The sequence below is a fragment of the Cryptomeria japonica genome, chromosome 6, assembly GCF_030272615.1.
Source record: "Cryptomeria japonica chromosome 6, Sugi_1.0, whole genome shotgun sequence".
Lineage (NCBI taxonomy): Eukaryota > Viridiplantae > Streptophyta > Pinopsida > Cupressales > Cupressaceae > Cryptomeria > Cryptomeria japonica.
In genome coordinates this window covers 17,187,225-17,208,798 of record NC_081410.1, presented here as the reverse complement: position 1 = coordinate 17,208,798, position 21,574 = coordinate 17,187,225, and the positions used below count along the sequence as shown (strand labels likewise).

The window sequence follows — 21,574 nt, the reverse complement described above, 5'->3', positions numbered from 1 at the left end:
ACCATACCTATCAGGTTGTATTCTCTCTCGTGTAGACCTCCTCAATGGTTGAGGTGGAGGCTCTTGTTCTTCTTCTTGATTAGAACTTTCAGAGCTACTTGATCTCTCCTCTCTTTCAAGTCCACATGGAGTTTGAAGTTCCTCCTTTTCAAGAGTTAGAGGAATTTGAACTTCTGCTTCCTCTTTCTTTGTCTTTTTAGACTATAGATCAACTAAGGTAGGTTTCAACTCTCAGAAGATCACACTTATGTTGTACAACACCTTCTCAGTCATAGGATTCCAAAGCTTGTATCCTTTCACACCCAAGCCATAGCCAATGAAAAGACACTTAACATCTTTGTTTTCCAATTTGGATCTATTTAGATCAGACACATATGCATATGCCTCATAGCCAAAGACACAAATATTTCTTAGAGAAGGCTTCTTACTAGACCATGCTTCCATAGGCGTTTTGTCTACCAACGTTGAAGTGGGAGATCTATTTTGTAGATAACATGTCGTGGACACAGCCTCAACCCAAAACTTCTACTCCAGGCCAACATCACTTAACATTCTTCTTTCCTTTTCCATCAATGTTCTATTCAACCTTTTAGCAACTACACTTCGCTGTGGAGTGTCATGTGTAGTCTTGTGCCTTTTAATTCCATGATCTTTGCAAAATTGGTCAAATTCTGCAAAACAGAACTCACAGCCATTGTAAGTCCTTATCTACATTTAATTTTTCTACCAGTTTGATTCTCAACGAATTTTTTAAATTATTTCAACCGACTGAACACTTTTGATTTATTTTTCAGAAAATACACAAATGCCCTTCTCGAATAATCATCTATGAAAGAAACATAATATCTAGAATTTGATAATGAAGGAACATTAACTAGACCAAATACATTAGAGTGAACATAATCCAACAAACCAAAAGATTTATGAGGATTGTAGTAAAAGGAAACACAATGTTTCTTTCCATACATGCAATGTTTACAAAATTTGATTTCAAAATTGTAATCAGTAAGCCCCTTTACCAGGTTTTTATTTTTCAGAGATTTTAAGATCTTCTCTCCTATGTGACCGAGCCTATTATGCAGTAACATTTTTTTATCATTAGGAAGTTTGGCCTCCATTGAGCTTACAATGTTCTCTTTCCAAGTAGCTTTTTCAGATTTTCCAGAGGCACTATTACATTGAACAAATTGTGCATCCATCTTGAACAAAGTAACAACTCATGCACCCTTATCCAACACTATGGAACCTCTAGTCATCTTACAGCCACCACCCGAGAATGTAACATGCACACCAATATCATTCAGCTTACTAACAAAAAGCAAATTTTGAGCCAGCCCCGATATGTTCATTACGACATCAATTCCCTTAATTCTTCCATTAGGAAACTGAATTCTGACTCTTCCTCAGCCAACAATTTCAAGAGTTGAATCACTCGCCAGATACACCTTTCCACCATCATATTCCTCATACTTTGAGAACCATTCTCTATGTGATGTCATGTGGAATGATGCACCTGAATCAATCAACCAGACATTATTTGTTGTCTGAGTTTCCAAGGCAACAATGAAGACATCTGCATCACTATGAGAAGATTCACTGTCAGAAAAGATCTTCTTCTTCTTCTTTTTCTCCTCCTTGCAATCCTTTCGGATATGGCCAAACTACCCACAATTCTAGCACTTCACCTTGGACTTCTTCCTAGGAGACTTTGATCTCTCCTTTGATTTGGATTTGGACTTCTTGTCCTTTTGTTTGCCTTTCTCCTTTAATCTGCCTCGAACAACAAGAGCCTCCTTAGCCATCTCAAAAGACTTCCTCCATGCATCTTTAGAGAACAACGAAGCAACCACATCTTCCACTTTGAAGGTGGTTGTTGTACTTCCAATAGACATCACCAGATGATCCCAAGTGTTAGGCAAGGAACACAACATAAGCATATAGCGATCCTCATTCTCAATCTTTACTCCCACATAAGTTAACAGTGCAACAATCATGTTGAAAGAATTCAAATGGTCTACCATAGATGTACCTTCGCTCATCTTGAAGGATTACAACTTCTTCCTTAGGAGCAACTTATTTACCAGAGACTTTCCCTAATAAATGTCACCAAGTTTCTTCCACAGAGAAGCTATTGTCTTATCCTCATGAACATTCAATAGAATAGAGTCTGCAAGATATAGTCTAATCAGCCCTTTGGCTTTCCTATCTGCAAGATCCCAATCTTCTTGTTTCATGCTTGATGGTTTAGTTCCAGATAGTGCAACCCAAAGGTCTTTATCCACTAGCAGGTCTTCCATCTTGGGTTTCCATAGCTCATAGTTGCCATCATTGAATTTCTCAATGTCCACTCTTCTTGAAGTGCTCACCATCTTCAATCTTCAATTTCAATCACCAACTCTCTGCAAAACTCCCACTGCAGAATTAACACAAAAAATTCATCCTACCCATAAGGATAACACAACTGGCCAGGCTCTGATACCACTTGTAAGGAAACCATAGTGTGGAAACACTTTCCAAAATGTCAATTTCTTAGAGGAGAGAAGAAAAGATGTATCTCAATTCCAGTTACAGTCATTAAGATTCACAACAATTAAATAAGAAAGCAAACAACAAAGATACACAATCACAAAGAACACCAGATTTCACATGGGAAAACCCTTACGGGTGGAAAAACCACACACCAAAGAAAGTCACTTGTATTACAGTAACATTGATTACATACAAGATGAAAACCAATTGCTCCGTTCTAGTCTCCATTTAGGAAACATTACAAACATCAGATTGTATTCAATCCACAAATCAAAGTCTCAAATTTCTCTACAACTCATCACATTCAGCATCCAACTGAACCACCAATCGACCATCTATCCATTAATTGATTAACCTCTGCAACCATTTCTATTGACTGTTTGAATCTCTACTCAGAAATAGTTTGATTCAGTTTCCTCATGGCTCCAACCGTGTTCCTCATACTCCAGCTTAGACCAACCATCGGCATCCACCTCAACAGGTCAAAACAAGTCACATTGTGGTCCCACCTTAGTCTCAATAATTATTGGCAAGAGGTTCACCTGCTCTTAGCAAACTTCAATGTCTCATCGAAAACAACTATATCACCCAAACAATCCTCCTGTCTTATCAACATGGTCTTATCTGCCAAGAGTATGTCTTCAACATCCTTCTTGAAAAGTCTTATCAAACCCTTAAGTCATATTGAAAACCCTGTGTCGCTAAGACTGAACACACGCTACAATGAAATTGGTCTTATCACCATGAAATAAGACTACCGTGAACTCCTTTAGATGACTTACTGAAATCCCAAGTTACACCGAAATCTTCGTTTTTCGTGAAGGCGTCGCCAAAGATACTTCAAAATAGACCTTATTGGTGTAGCAACATAACTTTGGCTAACTACTGGGAAATACACCGAAACCATGAGTTATACTGAAATGTCGCTTGTCTCCAAGACTCACCTAAAGTTATATCAAAGTTGGCCTTGTCAATGAAACACTATGACTTCGGCTAATCCTTGGGAGTGACATACCGAGACCATAAGTTACATCGAAAATACTTCTATGGTTGATGTCGCCAAAACTCCAGCAAAGTCTGACCAATATGCTCATTATCAGCAAGAATCATAACTTCGACCAGCGGCTAGAAAAGTCTTCTCAAAACTGAATCTCACACAGAAATGCCTGATTTTGCCCAAACCATTCCAAGGTCTCACCAAAACTAAATTTCATCGGAGAAAGAAGAGACTTTGGCTAGCTGCTTAGAGAATCTTGCCGAACTCCAAGGTCACACCAAAATGCTTCTATGCTCATATTTGCCAAGACACCGAAAGAGTCTTATCGAAAAAATGGCCTCTACAAAAACCAAATGCAATTTGATGGAGATATCAACTAGTAAGTTTGAGACACCCATTCTCAACACTGAGGCCATATGGCACATTCTTTCAGCCCTAGCGTTGGTGGTACTAAGTTTCTTATGCTAAATTTGTGCAATATGGTATCCTAGATGGTGGTTCTCACATTTCATTAGGTTTTGTTAGCCTCTCTCAATAGGGTAAACCCTTTTCCTTCTTTTCATCCCCCTCGATTGTTACTAAAGGGCAATAAGTGTTAGATAGTGAAGAACACTTTAGAAATCATGATGCCATATGTAGATTTAATGTTTTTTGGCATTCCCTTCCTATGCAAAAACAAATGATACTTTGAGACTTGCAAACCCCTCACTAAGGGTAGGATTGAACTCTATCCCTGTGTTAAGGGATTTTTATGGCATCCTTTCAATTGATTATGATAGGATTCGAGTGTTGGATAGTGGGGTTTAGATGTGGAGAAAGAATTCCCTCTCTCTTAAACCTTAGTTTCTTTCCCTTGACCCACTTATAGGATCTTTAAGTATTTTCCATATTACGGTCGGACTTCCCAGTCTTCTCCAATTTTTAGAAGTTTCTTGTTTTGAATCTATCGAAAATTCTCTTGGTGATTTTTTATAGGGTGATGCTATGACAATAAACCATGGCCAATAATACTCAATGACTACATTCCAGTTGAGATTAACACCTCTATGGATCTACCTATGAATATTATTCTACATGTTCGGGATAGATGGAATCAAACAGTTAGGAATGAGGGTCCCCCTTTCAATGTAGGAGATGCTTTTCTATTTGAAACTTGGTTTCATCTTGCCCTAGCTCTTGTTACAAGAAAGGTGAGGAAAATTGATAGAAAAATATCCATTGAGTGAATTTGATGATTGGGAATTTTTTAATTTCGAGGAGGCATTGAAGGACTTGGTCCTAGGGGCCATAATATCTTATTGTTTCGCTTATGGAAACTATTTCAGAAACATAAGAGGTAAATGCACAGCAGAGAATAAGAGATGCTAGTATTCCATAAGATAGGTCTTATAACTCCAAAGAAACAAGTATATTTTCCTTCATATAGTCCCCAGTTACAATGATGATTTCTCGAGGGAATAAGATACAATATGTAATACCCAAGGGGGTGCAAGCAAGCATCGCATTTAACTGCCCTTCGGGTGAACTAATTGACTCCCATAACACACAATTACCGATGATGACATAACATAATGACGACCCTATAACATAATCGATTATTCCCGACTACATCATCCCCCCAAAAAAGAAGTCATCTCCTGACGACTCAAACAAAAAAGGGATGACATACATGACTATCGAGGACAAAATCAAGTAATAGAAGAAGAAGGTGGTTGAGAAAGCATCCCCGAATCAGTAGGTGGTGGGGCTGAGGAAGATGCTGATGCCAGCTGTGCTCGCAGGTCACACACCTGCTGTGTCTGTATCCTCAAGTCTCGCTCCGCAATCTTCCTGTTCTCTATGGCAAGCTTGACCATCCTGGCAGCCTCCAGTACCTACTTCTCCTTCCCATCCATGGTCTCTCTAGCCTGCACCAAACTCGTACTCAAGGTCATCTTCTCCCTTCTGGTGGCCTCCAACTCTGCTGCTAACTGGTCCCTCTCGGCAGTGAATTGAGCCCTCTGTGGTGAACCGAGCCCTCTCAACGTGCCAGTACTAATGCCCAGTCATACTCTATTCCATTCATCAACCCATTCATTAGGATGATTTGTGGGAGCGTTATGTCCGATGCCCATCTGGACCCCGTCAACCTGCTCTTGACCACGTCCATGATGCGGTTCCATGGCCCTTTTGCCATAAAATATTTCTTCATCCCTCTCCCCTTAGTGGCCTTGGCTATGGAATCCAATTCCGCTAATGTAATATTTCTGGAGACCATGCGTATCTAATGTTCTTTCTGGTCTGCATTCATCTTTTGCGTCTTCATATCTACTTTCTTCCCATTCCTCCCGGGTATGCCAAATACCCTGGTGAAGTCGGTTGTCATCAAGGAGACTATGATTGTGTGCTTCATATACTCGAAAAGTGCTTGTCCTGGTGGTGCAGTCGAATGTTGCTATCATTGTCCGCATCGGTGGCTCAAATTTCTTGATCTGAAAAAACGACATTTGAACCACCCAATGCACTCCTGCCTTCCTTAGCCAATTTTTTACTTCATGGTTGTTAGGGTTTTGCTGCCACCACCTCTTGCACTCTCCTCCATTAACTCCCTCGAATATAACTGTGTTGGCTGTAACCCTGGCTGTTGCTTTCCCCGGTGGTGGCTTCTTTTTGCTGCTACCGGCAACCCTCACCCTTGAAGGTAAAACCCTTGCCATTTTATCCATGCTCTTCTACAAATTCCTCTTCCACTGCCTTTGTCCTATTGAATACATTTCGCTTGTTCTTTCTTTTTGTCTTCTACTGCCTGAGGTAGTTATGCCACCTTCTCTTTATGCCCGTCTGTAATCTCTTTTTCCCTCGCGATAGTGTCTTTGGTTGGGCGTGGGCACTTTTATTTGTTTTTGTTGGGTGTGGGCACTTTTATTTGTTTTCGCTGCGGCTGGTATATCAGCGGTGCGGTTCCACCGTACTACGCCCCCCCTGACGGTGGTTCCACTGCCTCATGATGGATTATCTTCCATGGACCCTTCAACCATTCGACCTTTAGATTCTTTGACGCCAAGAATCAAATATAGGGATAATCTGTCTTTGGATGCTTCAAGTAAAACTAAAAATTCCTATTTTATTGCCTTTGGCGGCAACAAAGGATATCCCTCCCCTCTCCCCTCAATTTGAACCTTTCAAGGATGAAATTTCATGAAAGATTTTCCATAGAAGGAAAAATGGTCATCCTAAACATGCTTGTGCCTTTCCCAAACCCAAGTTTTGGGTTCTCTGAGTGTTAGCAAGGGTCTAGTGTGGTGCATTGGCCATTCTTATTTATTTTGTTGGCATATTGGGTTCAAATGTTTTTGTTGTTGGTTGTGTTCGGCATGTGACAATGAAGTGGTTTTGCAGTAGCCTATCTTTTTGGCTACTATTTTGTTGTTCCCAAACTATGTGTTGGATGCCTCTTGTTGTAAAGGGTTCTGAGGCCCCATCAAAACCTATTTTCCCACTAACCAAAAAAATTCTAAAAGGTTTTTAAACTCTAGCCTTAATGTTACACATCTTTTCTTTCCTTGCAACATTGGACATTCAATCCTTAAATGACCTTCATTCAAGTAGGAAGTACACCAAATTTTCTTCGTCTAAATGTGTGATACCTCCATTTAATTGTCCCCCCTTGACAAAATTTCTTGTTTTATCTTTAGTTGTTCTAACTCCAATTTTAGATTTTATTTTTTTGCTCTTAATTTTCTCATTTTACCTTCTCTAAGGTTCACCTAAATTCTAGATGCCAAATCCATTGCCTCTACATAGGTGTTAAAAACTATGCCATCTAGAGACGCTCTAATATCAAGCAGTGTTCAAATACAACTCATTCTATTCTTTGTTTCTCATCAATGGTTCTATTCTCCTTACAACTCCTTTTAATTGTTAACCAAACTCTTATTATTTCTCCCTTCCTTCAAATTATTTTTTTCATTTCGAGTTGACATTATTTAATGTTACCTCAAAAGAACTTTTTTTTGAAATTATTCCTTCAACACAACTCATTCTTTGTCATGCAAGGGTCTCTCTTTCATATATTGGTTAAGGGCTTTGTCTCTTTGAGTGCCAATGAAGTCACAACTTTTTTTTCATTATCTCTAACTCCACTCCTATAGGTAGACTAAAGGATAATGTTGTTTGGTAGCTTCCTTGGTATCTTTTAAAAAAATGCGCAGTTTGAATTTATTATTTTCTATTATTCGAGTGACAGGTGCCTCTAATTAATTTTGTTTAATGAGGCTTTCCCTTCACTCTTTCTTATGTCTTCCTTGTTTTCCCTTGATTCCTTCAATCCTTTTCCCTTTACCTTCTTGGCAAATTCGCCATACTTACAACATCTTATCATTTTATCATGTGCCTCACTCTGCCTTTATCTGTCATTGTCAAATATCTCTTCTCCAAAAATTCTTCACATAACAACACACATTGTCTTCTTGTATTTTCCTATGTTTAAAAGTAAACATTAAATATCTTTTGGAGGAACAGTTCTTGCTTTACTTGGCACAAGGTTGAGGGGATCACCTCTTTCATAAAATCTTTTCATTTTAACCAATGCAACTCTTGCTACTCTTCATTAGATAGTGGAATCTCATCAAACAATGTGGAATTATAATATCCTTATTCAAATGCTTCTAGTGTATCAATGGCTCATTCCATATCTTAAAGAATTTGCTTATATCATGTTTCCTACTCTTTTCTTCATTTCTTATAATTTAAGAGTTTCCAAAATTCCATCCTTTTTGTGGACTTACACTCCTACCTAGCTTATCATCTAAATACTCCACATTAAAATTCATAGGTTTCAATTTAGGAATAGAATTATTGATCCCTCACATCATCAATGGTGACCTTCAATTTGGATAGAGCCAATTCAAAATGTATTCTTAAATTAGGAAATCATTTGGTGAAACACCCCTACTTTTATTCCCTAGCTAAGCATGAATGCTTCTAAGTCCTCCCCTATCCAAATCAATTGAATCTTCATACTTGTTTAATTGTTCCATCATCTACAATAAATTTCCTTTAGGTTTTTTCAAGGATGGGTAGTTGCTCTAATGTGTCATTGTTATTCAATAGTGCTCTATCTATCGTTCCCTTTGATTGTGATTCTACAATTTTTTGGTAGGAGATGAATGAGGCTTCCCTAGCTTTTTCTATCCTTCTATAGTACCACCCCCATCTCTTAAATTTGTTTCAAGCTTCTTTCCTCCCCCATATTCATTTGAACAATGTCAACTTTCTTTCCTCCATATTCATTTGAACTAATTCAACCTTCTTTCTTCTTCCATATTTATTTGTTTGAACCTTCTTTCCAGATTGGAGATCTACACTATTTCTATGGCAGCATTATATATTTTAACCTAATGTGATAGATAAGAAAGAGAATGAAAACATATGTAGTAGATTAAAAATTAGTGTGGTGGATCTCACTATATATAAAATAAACTTAGCATACAAATGCAATAGGGTAGCAAGAATTGTGCTTAAGTCGAATGGTTTGTGTTATAATGATTAGCTACAATTGAGAGGCATTATTATAGATAACTTTTAATGAAAACAAGAAGTTGTGGTTGATGTGAGGTTCATTAAAGTTTGGCAACTTTCTTTTTGCATCCAAAACTAGATTTGGAAGATGAATTGGATGATAGGATACCTTCTTCCTTTGGAGCAATCAAAAAGTTGTTTTGAGGATACCTTCTTACTAGATTTGTCAAAACACAAATCTAGTAATGAAAAGTTTGACTATTTCTCCTCTTAGACACATGCTCAAAGTTATCGACGAGTATACTCTACCAATGTTGGAAAATAACCATGTGGTTTGTGCAATGCAATGTATTAAGGTGGAAAGGGGGATTAAAGCTCAAACTAAAGTTGTAGGAAGGGCCATAAATTGTACCCATGGAGCTAGTTAATCTGTCTATTAATGGTATACATTCCAAAGCCTACAATAGGTGAAAATCTCCCCCGTGAGCTTGTGGCATGTTGAAACCTAGTGTATTGAACTTCACTAAGCCAAATACTTTGTCGAGTTTCATAGTATAAATGTTTAAACTTATTCACGAGTTTAATTTAATATGTAAGCTTAAGTTTTATTCAATTTGATCTTCCTATTATGATTCCTTTTACCATCAAGGTTTCCATTTTTATTTACTATGCCCAATTGTTCATGCATTTTGCTATGTGTATTTGCAATTTAAAAGTATTAGGGCAAAGAAACCCAATAAAAAATAATAATAATAATTAATTAAAAAAGACGTTTTTTCTTTTGCTTTGCTTCCTTTGACCAGTCCCCTCTTCAAATATTAGTGCATGACATAGAATGTGTAGACATTAGTTTTTTACTTGTGTTAGTAGTTAATGGTTTGGGTAGTTAATAGGTTGAAAGGCTTTATAAATCCATGGAATGTAGAATGTACAAGTTTAGAAGATGAATGATGGACTAAATAGAATATTGGAGCTTCTAACTCTTCTTCCTATGCCATTTCAATACATTCCCCAGCCTTAATTTATATTCTCTCACACATTAAAAAAAAACATCATTTTTCTTTTCCTAAGCATTTTTTAATGCTTCATAAATTTTTCATTGAACTAAATCTGCAAATCATCCCATATTTTGTTCCCCACCCTGATCATGAATCACAAAATTTGACCCAAAATGTTAATGCAATTAAACATACACAGTTTTATAGTAAAGAACTTATTGATTAACATGCAAACTAGACAAATGGATTCACAAGTAAAAGGAAGCTTCCAACAGTTATTTGAGTACATGCTAAAATGAATCGTTTGTCCTTCACATCATTATTATCCTACTGATGATATTATGTGGTGTAAGAGCACCAAGGTCGCCTTTTTGCAATTAGGGGGGTCTAGTGTTAAAGTTTAGGTGTTTTGAGTCAATTTTGATGTAATAAGGTCTATTAGGACCATTTTTGGATATAGTTGAGTCATTTGGAGTCAGTTTGGTTAATGTTGTCAACTTTGTCAAAAATGTTGTAAAGTTGCTTTTGCAACAATGACAATTTTGGTTAGAATGCAAGATGAACGGTCATCTTTTTGAATTTCAGTTGTAGACCGTTGGAATTCAGTTGGTACATGTTTAAAAAACCTCACAAACTTCGAGGTAGGTGTTGTTGAAAGAAGATTTGATGAAATCTAAATTAAAAAAAAAAACAATATTTTCTGCCATTTCATTGTTTTCCCTATGGTTGCAGCGTGTACGGCCTGGAAATGGTGTGAAATCCAAATACGTTTGATAGAGCATCGCTTCTTCTTTCATTTGCATTCGGTTTGGTCGAATTCCATGGAGTTTGGACAAAGTTAGCCATTTTTGTAAGAACTGCCTGTTAACCTAGTTTGGTCGAATCTCTTGGAGTTTGGACAAAGTCAGAGCCATTTTTGGAGGGTTTGTATGCCAAATTGGCAATTTGAGACATAGGGCACCATTGGAAGAAGAAATCAGTAAATATGAGGATTTTAGCATATTCTGAGTGATTGTGGTGGGTGCAAAGCAAAGCAATGGTGTTTTGACTGGATTTAAGGGAGCCTAGAGTGAACTTTCTATTTCTTTGGTTGAATTGGCTAGATAGAGGAAGGGTTTTGAAAAGAGGTGACTAGGGCATCACCCCAATCTTGATAACTGGGATATTCAGACCTTATGTAGCCTACCTAACCCTCAGAAAAACAAATTGGCGACTTGGGGTGAGAAACCCATATAGGTGCTTTGTAAAAGTGGCCTAATTAGGCCTAATTGCCGAAGTTGTAGACCACTTTTGGAACTACTCTTACAAAACACCTCTAGGCAAGGTTGGAATATGTCGTGAGGGCCTAAAAGGGTATTCAAAACTAATGCCCTTTGGTTGATATCAGACAGACACTAGAAGTTATGCCCGGTTTAGCAGCAATCAAGGGCTACAAGCTGGTTACTAGGTTGTAAAGGAACTATTGGAGTTAGGTGTCTAAAAGTCTGGAACCCTTGTTTGATTGGGCTAAATAAGTTGTTACAAACCCTATGAAGTCAGCTATGACAGTGAGACAAGTGTTTGAAACCATAACCCAAAAAGGTGCCATGTGACCTATGCCTTAAGGGCTCAAGGCTGTTAGGTGAGTTGGGAGAAAGATCTTCATGTTTGGGTAGTTATTGTGTTGAGTTGTAAACTTGTTTTTAGTGTGTTTTTGGTACCTTCCCCTGCTCTGCATCATTATGTCGTTGATGGGGACGTATTGATCAGCCTTAATAACATCATGGTTTTCACGGCCAAGTTAAAAGATAAAAGAGGATTAGGGCTTACAGCTAAGTGCAGTGGGCCCCAGCATGCCAATGGAAGGTGCTCATTTTGCATCCGTACTGGTCATTGCTTTTCACCCTGCTCCTTTGAGAGCAAGAATTAAAATGTTAAATGTTAAAATGTCCTGAAGATTAGTTAATTGCATTGCTTATATATGAATGCATACTGATATGGTTAAGTTGATCAGTTAAGGGTTCAAAGTATTTTCAATCAATAAATATGCATAATATGCTATATTTTACTATTGGAAATGCAAAACACGGGTGTTTCAGAAATACCAAATTCTAAATGCCTTTTCTGCAATCTTGAACGATTGACCTACAATTCAATGGAAGTACATTTCTGTACGATGAACAAAGCTTTTATTTCTGTTTCAGTGAACTCAAGACACAAGTCTGATAACTGATTATGCAAACTAGCTGTCATTAGCAATGCATTGTTTTCAATCTTAATCTCTCCATGTAAAAGTTGCCCTTTGAAATTTAAAATGGATCTAAATACCCTAGCAGGCACATGCAACACACAATTTCTGCGAGATGGTTCTTTTTTATAACAGATCTAGGCCACTAATTTTTTACAAACAAAAGGTGGAATTCTTTTCAAGTTATCGCATTGTAATATAGCATCCCACATTGCTGGGGACAAATACACCAAAATATGATAATTTTGATTTCTCCCTCATTATATTTCGGTCATGGAATTTATGTGACAAAACAACCATGATGATTGAAACAAGGCCTCGTCATCAGGGACAACTCTACACCGACTCGGAAATTATTACAAATTGACAAGATGTTCCACCATGACAGTGCCAACACATGCCAAAACTGTTTGCAAAACAAATGCCAGTTTTTATTTCAATGTTTTTTCTGGCACGGGGAAATTTCCTACGCAGTAATTTGTCTAGATGCCTCTTGCACTTGGAGCATCTAAAAGCACCTGCTCATGCAGAATTCTTCTTACAGATATTCTCGAGTACCTCCATTGTTACACTTTTTGGCCTCTCAAGAGGTAATCCAAGAGCACGATCCCATATAAGCTGCAAACCATTATTCATGTTATAAATATAGTTACAGTTAATACCTCATAGTACAGTAACATGAAAGTTATACCCAACAGATACCTGTGATAAGGTGCCCAGAGCTCGGGATACCCCAAAAAGGACAGTAAAGAATCTGCAAAACAACATGTCAGCAACTATAATTCAAATTAATCATAATATATGCAAAACAAATCCACAGAAAAGTTATCAAAACAAATTCTATAATTCAGATGAAAGTCATATTGTAAACTAGTGCACAAGTCATATTGTAAACTAGTGCACTGTATGTTAAATAATTTAATAAACTAAACGAAGGCATAATAACTCTAGCATGAAACTCATTTGCTGCAAAGATATGAATATCTTGTAGTGCATAGCTCTAGTAGCATCCAGCATCCAAAGCATGAAATCTAAATTAAAATCAACAAATAATTATGACCTGTCCTCTGATAAGCCAAAGTGATTTAGCAACACCCCACTATGTGCATCAACATTAGGCCACGGATTCTTCACCTATAAAATTTCCAACAACTTGTGAGGAATACATCTAAAATATAGGCATGGCCTCAACTTCAAAAAAGAGTTCTATTTCCGTTATGAAAAATTTGTAAATATGAACGTCAGGCAGCCAGCCTACAATATTTTATCAAAAAACAATTTCTCTGTCACCCTTAAGAATGTTTGCTGTGGCATCAGAGGTACACTATACAAGATGTGATATATAAATTAAGATAACCAGTTCAAATTCCATTTTTCAGAAGTGCACTATTTAATTCCGCTCACTATAGATGTCCCCTGATGAGTGCAACAAGCAAGGAAACTTGAAAGACTGCAGGTTTCAATATAAGTTGTGTATGAGAGCATTAAAATTTCCCAGTAAAAACATATATCCAATTGAAATCGGCATTCTGCACTGAGAATAGCATAACCTAATGATTGACAAAATCCGTCAAACACAAGCAAACATCAAATGATAAACCTACTTACGAAGAGACACCTACCTTCCCTAGTTCTGTGAGAATTGGTGGAACAACCTCAAACAGTTTTGAAACCTGCATAATCCATTTAGAACAATTAAAAAAAATACAAAAGAAAAAAAAAGTTTTAACTTATTCTTTAAAAGAAGAAAGATAGACATTTTTTCAACATGCAAGTTCAAGACAAGGGAATAGGAAAGGCATGCATAGAGTTCAGGGGTACAAAAATGAACCAGCTTAAACAAGGGATCATCAGGCATGTGCTTTAACGCAAATTCCCTTTGACATGTATATCTTGGATCAGTTTTACGTAGGACTCCATGTCCAAAACCAGGAACAACCTGTAAATAAAGTTCCAGGAGGATAATGAAGAGTAATAACAGAAATAACAAAAACAACAAGCACAGTCTGAAAATAACCATGCAGTAGTCTTCAATGTTACGAATAACAAAAGCAGGGGATGTATGTTATAATGTGTTAAAAACTTAAATATGAATTACCGAATTCTCATTAACTGATGACTCTTCACTGGTCTTCAAAAATATTATTAAAACAGCCTGACAATCCACGTGGACTCCAGATCCACCCCAGAAATAGACTCTAATAATACCCATTTAAAAGATCATAAGTTTCATACCTGTCCACCTTTTAATGTCTTCCAAACATACTCCTTAAGCTGATCATTACTAACATCTGTACCAATTTCTGCAACAACAGATTTAATCCAGCGCAGGACTTCCTGCACCAAAAATGAAAATAATGAGCACCTCTAAGAAACATGTCTGTTAAAAACAGTGTAAACCTCTGATAATCATATTCTTGTCTCAAAAGTATTATAAAGAATAGTCACTCAGAAGTCAAAGTTAAGTACAAGATAATTATTCCCCTATGAGCAATATGACCTTCCAAGGCCATTAACTTCAAAGAGCAACCATAACATTAAATTAAAATACCACTGAACATGTAAATTACTAAATATGGATATTCACACGCCCTACCCCCTTAGCCCTACTCTTTCTAAGGGGGTAGGACTAAGGTGGTAGAGCTAAGACGGTAGGGGCTTGACTGGGGCCCTACTATCACGAGTTCCCCTACAATTCTATGGCCTTCGCTTCTCCAAGATGTATTCAGATTAGAATATCCCAGAGGATTCAAGTGATCAGAGAGTTTCAGAGAGGGAGTTTCACATGAAGAGGGTGTTTCTGCATGGAGAGCAAGGGTGAAAAGAGAGGCATTGATGGATCGAACCTGATCCAAGAGCAGTTGACAATGAGTAATAACTAAGTTACATGCCATTAAAGACCTTTTAGTCTAGTAGGACAATATGTATCCTCTCCTTGAAATGAATCTTACACTAAATATAGTAAGTTCATATAATACAATTCTATTTATTATGAGAAACAAAACCACTTCTAATATATGAACTAAATTGAGACAGAAAAGTGCAGCTTCAAATATCAATTACTAAAATTTACAAACACAGAACTGTATACCATATTATGGGATCGCTCCTGAAGAGAGAAATGTTCAATGTAATCATGGTGTACTCCATGGAAATGATAGGTAAATACATCCTGAGTAAAACGGAATCTTACTTTGAACAGGTCTATTCAAAGGACAAGTGATGATCCTGAGGTCCTGTTGGTGTACGTTTTATCATATACCAAACACTTAGAATAAAATACCACAAGGAAACTCTATCCTCTCCTGAACAAAATCACTACTTGTGCCAAGATTGCGAGAAAAACCACAAGGCGGCTCCAAGGTCTATATGTGCGAATGAACGACTTTAGTGGGATAGCTGCTTGGGTAGTGTGTGCTGAAAATCTCAAGGGGGACTTACGTGCAAACTCAAATCATTCACAGGTTGAACTTAGGCAGATTTAACAATTTATGCTCTATGTTTTTGGATTTTCGATTTAGGACTTCAAAAAAGATAAAAAGGATGAAGATTTAGGGATTCTATACTACTTCTAAGCTATTCCTATGAACTCAAGAGACAGTAATGACTGGGTGAAACCGGTAACGACGCTCTGTTTCGCCACACTCAGACAACTACACAAAGCAGGTGCAATCTTCTAAGGTTTTCACACCTAGGAAGAATACCAACAATTGAACAATATTATTCCAAGTAGAAGTTAAACATCCATATTAAAATAGCTCAGACTAACTTTGCACATTGAAAGGAAATCATCCATCCAACAAAAGTATGAGCAAGATTTCACCAATCGATACTATCAGATCTATCATTCATCTAACAACTTGAAAACAAATTACTTAAGCAAATCTAATCTAATTGTTGAAGAGAGTATGTAACCATGCAACCATTTAGCAATAAAAAGATTTCAAAACAATATTGATAATGAATATTTTATTACTCAAATAGCTTTGTGCAACAATCTCATAAAGCTCTCCACAACAATGAAATGAGAGAATGAGGGGTTTATATAGAGTTTTGAAAGAAAAATAAATGACCGAGATTGATTTAAGATCAATGGTTAAGATCATAAACAACACAACCCTAATTAGAATTTCTCAAAATAATATCAAAGATCAATTACAAAGGAGACAAGTGTCGCAAGATGCTATTTTTTAGGATTGTATCCCTTTTTTTTTATATTCATTGAACTTGGACACAATTCGGTTTACTTCCTTCATTGTAACAAGTGGCAATAGGTTGACCTTGAATTCGAATCCTTCTAAGTCATTTGCACAAAGAGCAAAGGTGAATTCCCAGTCTACTTGCTGCTTCTGAAAGGCATCCCTGATGGGAAGGAGATTTGATATTTTAGCTAGGTGGCTCTTCAAGATCAATCCTGAGATGGCAAAGCAAATGTCCTGTATTTCGATCTTCAGATTCGACAACTGCATATCCCTCTCTCAGATTGTTTCTTTCTCAAGTACTTCTGCAACTATAAGGCAAGTCTTATCCCGAATGGCCCTTATCCGCTCCTCTATTTTATCAGCATCAACTTTCACCTTCTCCAAGATCTCATTCTGTGCAACCAGTCTCCAGAGCCAATTGTGGAAATCATAAGCAGTCCCTGCTTCAATTATCTCTTGATTGACCAAATCTTGAGATGAGATTCCTCTCAGCTCTCTAAGGGATGGAATGATTCTATCTTGGACATCTTGGAAATCAACCGATATTTCTGCCAAAGTCTCAATCCTAGAAAGCAAAGAAGTTTGATCATATGTTGATGTGATCCCTTCTATGAACTTGGCTGTTGCTTCTTTTATACTTTATATCCAATCTCTAGTTTCTCTGGTTGTTACTGCATCTTCCTCAAAACCTTTGACCACCTATTGTGAATCCAAAAGTAGGAGTCTCTGGATTTGCTTGATTGAGTGGATTGGTAGTCAAGTGTCGAATATAATCTCTTAGACGTTCCACTTCTTTCTTGTATTCTTGCTTCTTCTTTGTTTCTTCATCTAGCTGCGCCTTTATGTATGTGACTGAATTGTCCAAATCTTCCTTTGCTTGGGCCTTTGTAGTTGGTCGCAAGTCAAAGGTGGTAATTTCATACTCGTGTGGACCAATGTCCTCTTTTGCCTTGGCTACTTTAGGCACTGCAATCTGTACTGTACAATTGCCTGTCTCATCTCTTTGGATGGTAGAAAATCTTTTAGCCGGCTTCTTCACAACAGTTTGTTCTAATCTGGCTAAGAAATCAGCCATGTCATCCTCTTCTGGCTCTTCCACTACTTGTGTGTTCATTTTTTTATCTTTCCCTCGACCATGCAGGAACAGTAGGCTGCTCAACGCCTTCGCTTCTTGGTCATCTTTTGTTTCTTGGTCGCATGCAATTCCCCGAAGAGCAGAAATTATCCCTTCTTGGAACTCTTCCTCTTCAATATCTGTGTCATGCTCTGATTCCAAGATTTTTGTGCCAGTAAGAGATGGTGGCTGTTCATCTTCCTGATGGACTAATTCTACATTTTCCTCATGAACTGAAGAAGGAATTTCTATTTCAACCAATGATTCATCAATATTTACTATGTATTTCTCATTCCTTGATATGGCAGAATGAGATGGTTCTATCCTCTGCCTTTTCTGAACAGGTTCTTCAATTTCAATTGCCTTTCCCTTCCTTTTGGCATTTTTGCTTGGTCTGGCATTCTGTGTTGCTTCTTCATTTGAAGAATATCCTTCTACTATTCCCATCAAATTATAAGTCAAAGTTACATTTTTCTTATTCAACCTTTGACATTGCTGACCAACCCACCACCTGGTATATTTCATGACTGGTTTCATTAGGATGGTTAAGTCTGCATGATCTAGCTTAGACCACTTGATATGAGAAAGGGGTGCATGCTCATCAAAGTCGGGCTGAGTATGTTCTCCATCATCTTCCAGCTGATCGAGTACAAGGAAAGGTCCGGTCATCCAGATGAAATTTACTAACAGCCTGGAACACATTCTTTTTTTGATATCAAATTCATTTTCCGCATTTGCCCAATAGTCTTATATATCCACTATATGTTTGAATCTTTCTTCCTTTGTTTATCCGATGTTATGGTGCAGATCAAAATTACCTCTGGATTGGTAGTAGGTAAAAGGGTACCACTGCATCTCTAGCCTGACACTTTCAACTGCCTGTGCTGAACAAGATTCTTCCATATTTCCACTAAAAAATGGAAATGATACAATTGCCTTCTGCATTGATCTTTTAAAACTTTGACATGTCTCCAATTGTTTAAGAACTTCTAGCAAGACCATCCTGTTGGTTGGGTAGATTGGCAATCGGTAAGGATGGCTAGTGAAACCTTGTATTCTGATATAAGTGAATTTAAGAAACTGGATAAACCAGGGTCCATATCTATTGATCAAACTTTTAGATTCATGAGAAAGTCGGTTGTGATTGCCTCCGTGCAGCGTTCTGGTGACGTACATCAGGAATGCATCATGGGTTCAGAAACTCTTATCCTTAAGCTGCAACTGAGGATAACAATCATATGACTTAAATTCATTCTCACCATTCCCTACTATGCCCTTAAGATCAATCCTAAATACTTGTAGGTTGCACCCAATAGATAGATTATGTATGAACTCATGTGGAATGCCTTCGTACTATCCAAGCTGGTCAACTGCTCATGAAGATTGTCATTGATTATAGGCGACCAGTTGAACAACTTGGTTCCTGCAGTGATCTCGTCCATGAAATAATACATCCATGTTTGGAACAATTGACCCTTAGAGCTGATCATTATTTGATTCAGCAGTAAGATGAGATCTCCATATTCTTCTTTGAAGAATGAACGCAGCAAATATTTTGGTACTTTTCCTTGAGGTCTCTTCTTTTCCAACCAAAACTTATTCACATTCGCAGCACAAAGTTCAGACTGACTATCATAAACCTTCTGAGCTTGCTCCTTACTCTTATAGGTAGTTTTATTGTGCTTCGGTATGCCAAAGGTCTCTTACATGGACAGTTCTGAAAGATTAGCCAAGACTCTTCCATCTGGTGCAATAATTTCTCTCGACTGTGCTTTATAGTGCAGAGCAAATTCGACTATCAATTCAATACATTCCTTGGCTGGTGGAAATCCAGCTGCTTGGACAATTCCATTCTGCATCATCTTGCGATCAATCGGTGTAGGAATGTGTCCATCATATTCATACATCCTTCTCTTGAACTCGTCCATATCAACATGCTCGAGATCTGTGTCGGTGATATTCTTCCATTTGGATTTGATTTTAGATTCCTGTTGTACTCCCTTGCTGGCAAACTTCATTGCTATCTGTAAAACATATGAAACTTAATATTATTTCCAGAATTTAATTCTGATTTTTAATTCTCCTTTCTAAAATTTTCACTTTCAGCCTGAAAAAGGGTTAAATTTTTTGAAAAAGCATATTGAAAGTGAAGGGTTTGGCCAAGAAATTGATAAAAATTAAGACAGGAGGATGTGAAAATTGTAATATTCCCACTAATTTTTTTATTTTTTTTCAGAGCAATATCACAAACACCAATCACCCGTTAGGGTTAGAATGATGAAAACTAAACAACTAGAAGGAACCCTACACTTTCTGATCACCGAGAGCCCAAACTGGGAGGGTGAGAGCATACAGTAGCAAGGGATAGTTATAGATAAACTGCTGAATTGCTGAAATACAATAACAGGCGGAAAGCCAGCCCCTTCTGCTTATCCATCGAGAAAACAAGGAACTTGGCGGTAAACCAGCCAAGAGAACAACACTTCAAACACAAATCACTCTAGCGCAATATTTCAGCGGTAGGACTAAATTACAAAACTACTCAACTCAACCGCTTATGCAGCGGGAGGATCATTACAACCAATATCACTCAACTGCTTATGCAACGGGAGGACTGAATTACAAAATATCAGATATAGGCGGCGAGCCAGCCTCTTCCACTTTTCAGCAGGATATGAAGATTACAATCTAGAACGGTTAGTAGTACTACTACTTAACCTTACAATAGAGAGGAAAGTGAGAGTAGAAGTATATTGCTTGAACACAAGAGATAATGATCATCAAACTAATTCAACACAAAAACAACAGGCTGGAAATGCATAACCAGCAAGCCATAAACTCACTAAATTGCTCATATCTCACTCAAATCTCCCTCAATTCACTCCAAAACACCTTGCACGCATCCGAATGCACTCACCAAAACCCACACCTAGCTAGGATATCTCGATTTGAAATATAAAATCTAAAACTCAGAATATGGTGCTGTAAACTTACAAGATATATTGCCAACAGCAAAAAGAAGGTTTGAGCCAGTACCCAAAATGATTAGTCGCTCAGGCAGGGAGGTATGATTGAAAACTTGCTTCAGCCACAGGGAAACTAGCAACTCCAAAAATCACACCACACTTTGAAAATACTGAAATATGCATTGAAAATGTCATAGAATACACCACACAGCTAGGTACTATATCTCAAGTACGAAACTGGTAACACTAGGGAGTTGCACTCTGAAGCTTCAAAGTTCATACGCCAATCCGGCAACATAACGATGCAATTTTTCAAGATGCCAAAATGAGAGCCCAAGGCTCATATTTATAATTCCAAGCTCCCCCAAATTCAAATGCAAATGGCACCCAAACTCAACTCAAACTCCTTTATTTCATTTCAAGTCTCCTCCCACCATGGCACCCACTTCACTTCTTCCTAGGCAAAGTTCGAACTTTGCCTTTGGTGACGTTTTTTTGCAATATAAAAATTATAAAACAAGAGATGTTTTATCCTTCCAAATTGCCACCAAATAATACACCATTTGACTTAGGAAATAACACATTGATATCAGATAATTATTTTTCCCTAAGTCATCCTCAAGACATTTAATCAGTAAATACAAATATTTAAATATTAAACCTTAGACAAGGAAATAATATTTAATTAAATCATTTATGACTCCCATACTGATCATCAACAAAACCAGGATGAAGCGGAGTAAAGAAGACCATAGAACTGCTGCAGGATCAGGACCCTGTCCACTGCTAAAAATAGAAATGCTCCAAACTGCCACTTACTAAAAATAGTAAGTCAAGAATTATTCCTCCAAAAGCATGATCTTCACACCCAGGGACAGAGCATGGAAAGCTCAATAAGACAACATCATCCAAACAGCCAACCCCTAACTTACTAAAAACAGTAAGTTCTCGCTTCACCAACGTTTGAAACCCTAATTCTCCATTCCACATAGCCTACGGGTCTCTGGAATAGACCAATGGACCACTGAAAGCACATCATTGA

At 37.5% G+C, this 21,574-nt stretch overlaps 1 protein-coding gene across 3 annotated transcripts in view; it reads right to left on the bottom strand.

The window, feature by feature from the left end:
• Window positions 1–12,355: 12,355 nt before the first annotated feature.
• LOC131048073 (citrate synthase, mitochondrial) overlaps window positions 12,356–21,574 on the bottom strand; it is a 190,428-nt gene continuing 181,209 nt past the window's right edge. For all 3 annotated transcript variants that reach the window (XM_057981928.1, XM_057981927.1, XM_057981929.1), the window contains 6 exons: window positions 14,486–14,587; window positions 14,082–14,189; window positions 13,873–13,923; window positions 13,311–13,384; window positions 12,953–13,004; window positions 12,356–12,868 (listed from right to left, as the gene is read on the bottom strand). In XM_057981928.1, the coding sequence (XP_057837911.1) occupies window positions 12,773–12,868; window positions 12,953–13,004; window positions 13,311–13,384; window positions 13,873–13,923; window positions 14,082–14,189; window positions 14,486–14,587 (483 nt within the window). In that variant the 3' untranslated portion in view covers window positions 12,356–12,772. The remainder of the gene's footprint in view (window positions 12,869–12,952; window positions 13,005–13,310; window positions 13,385–13,872; window positions 13,924–14,081; window positions 14,190–14,485; window positions 14,588–21,574) is intronic.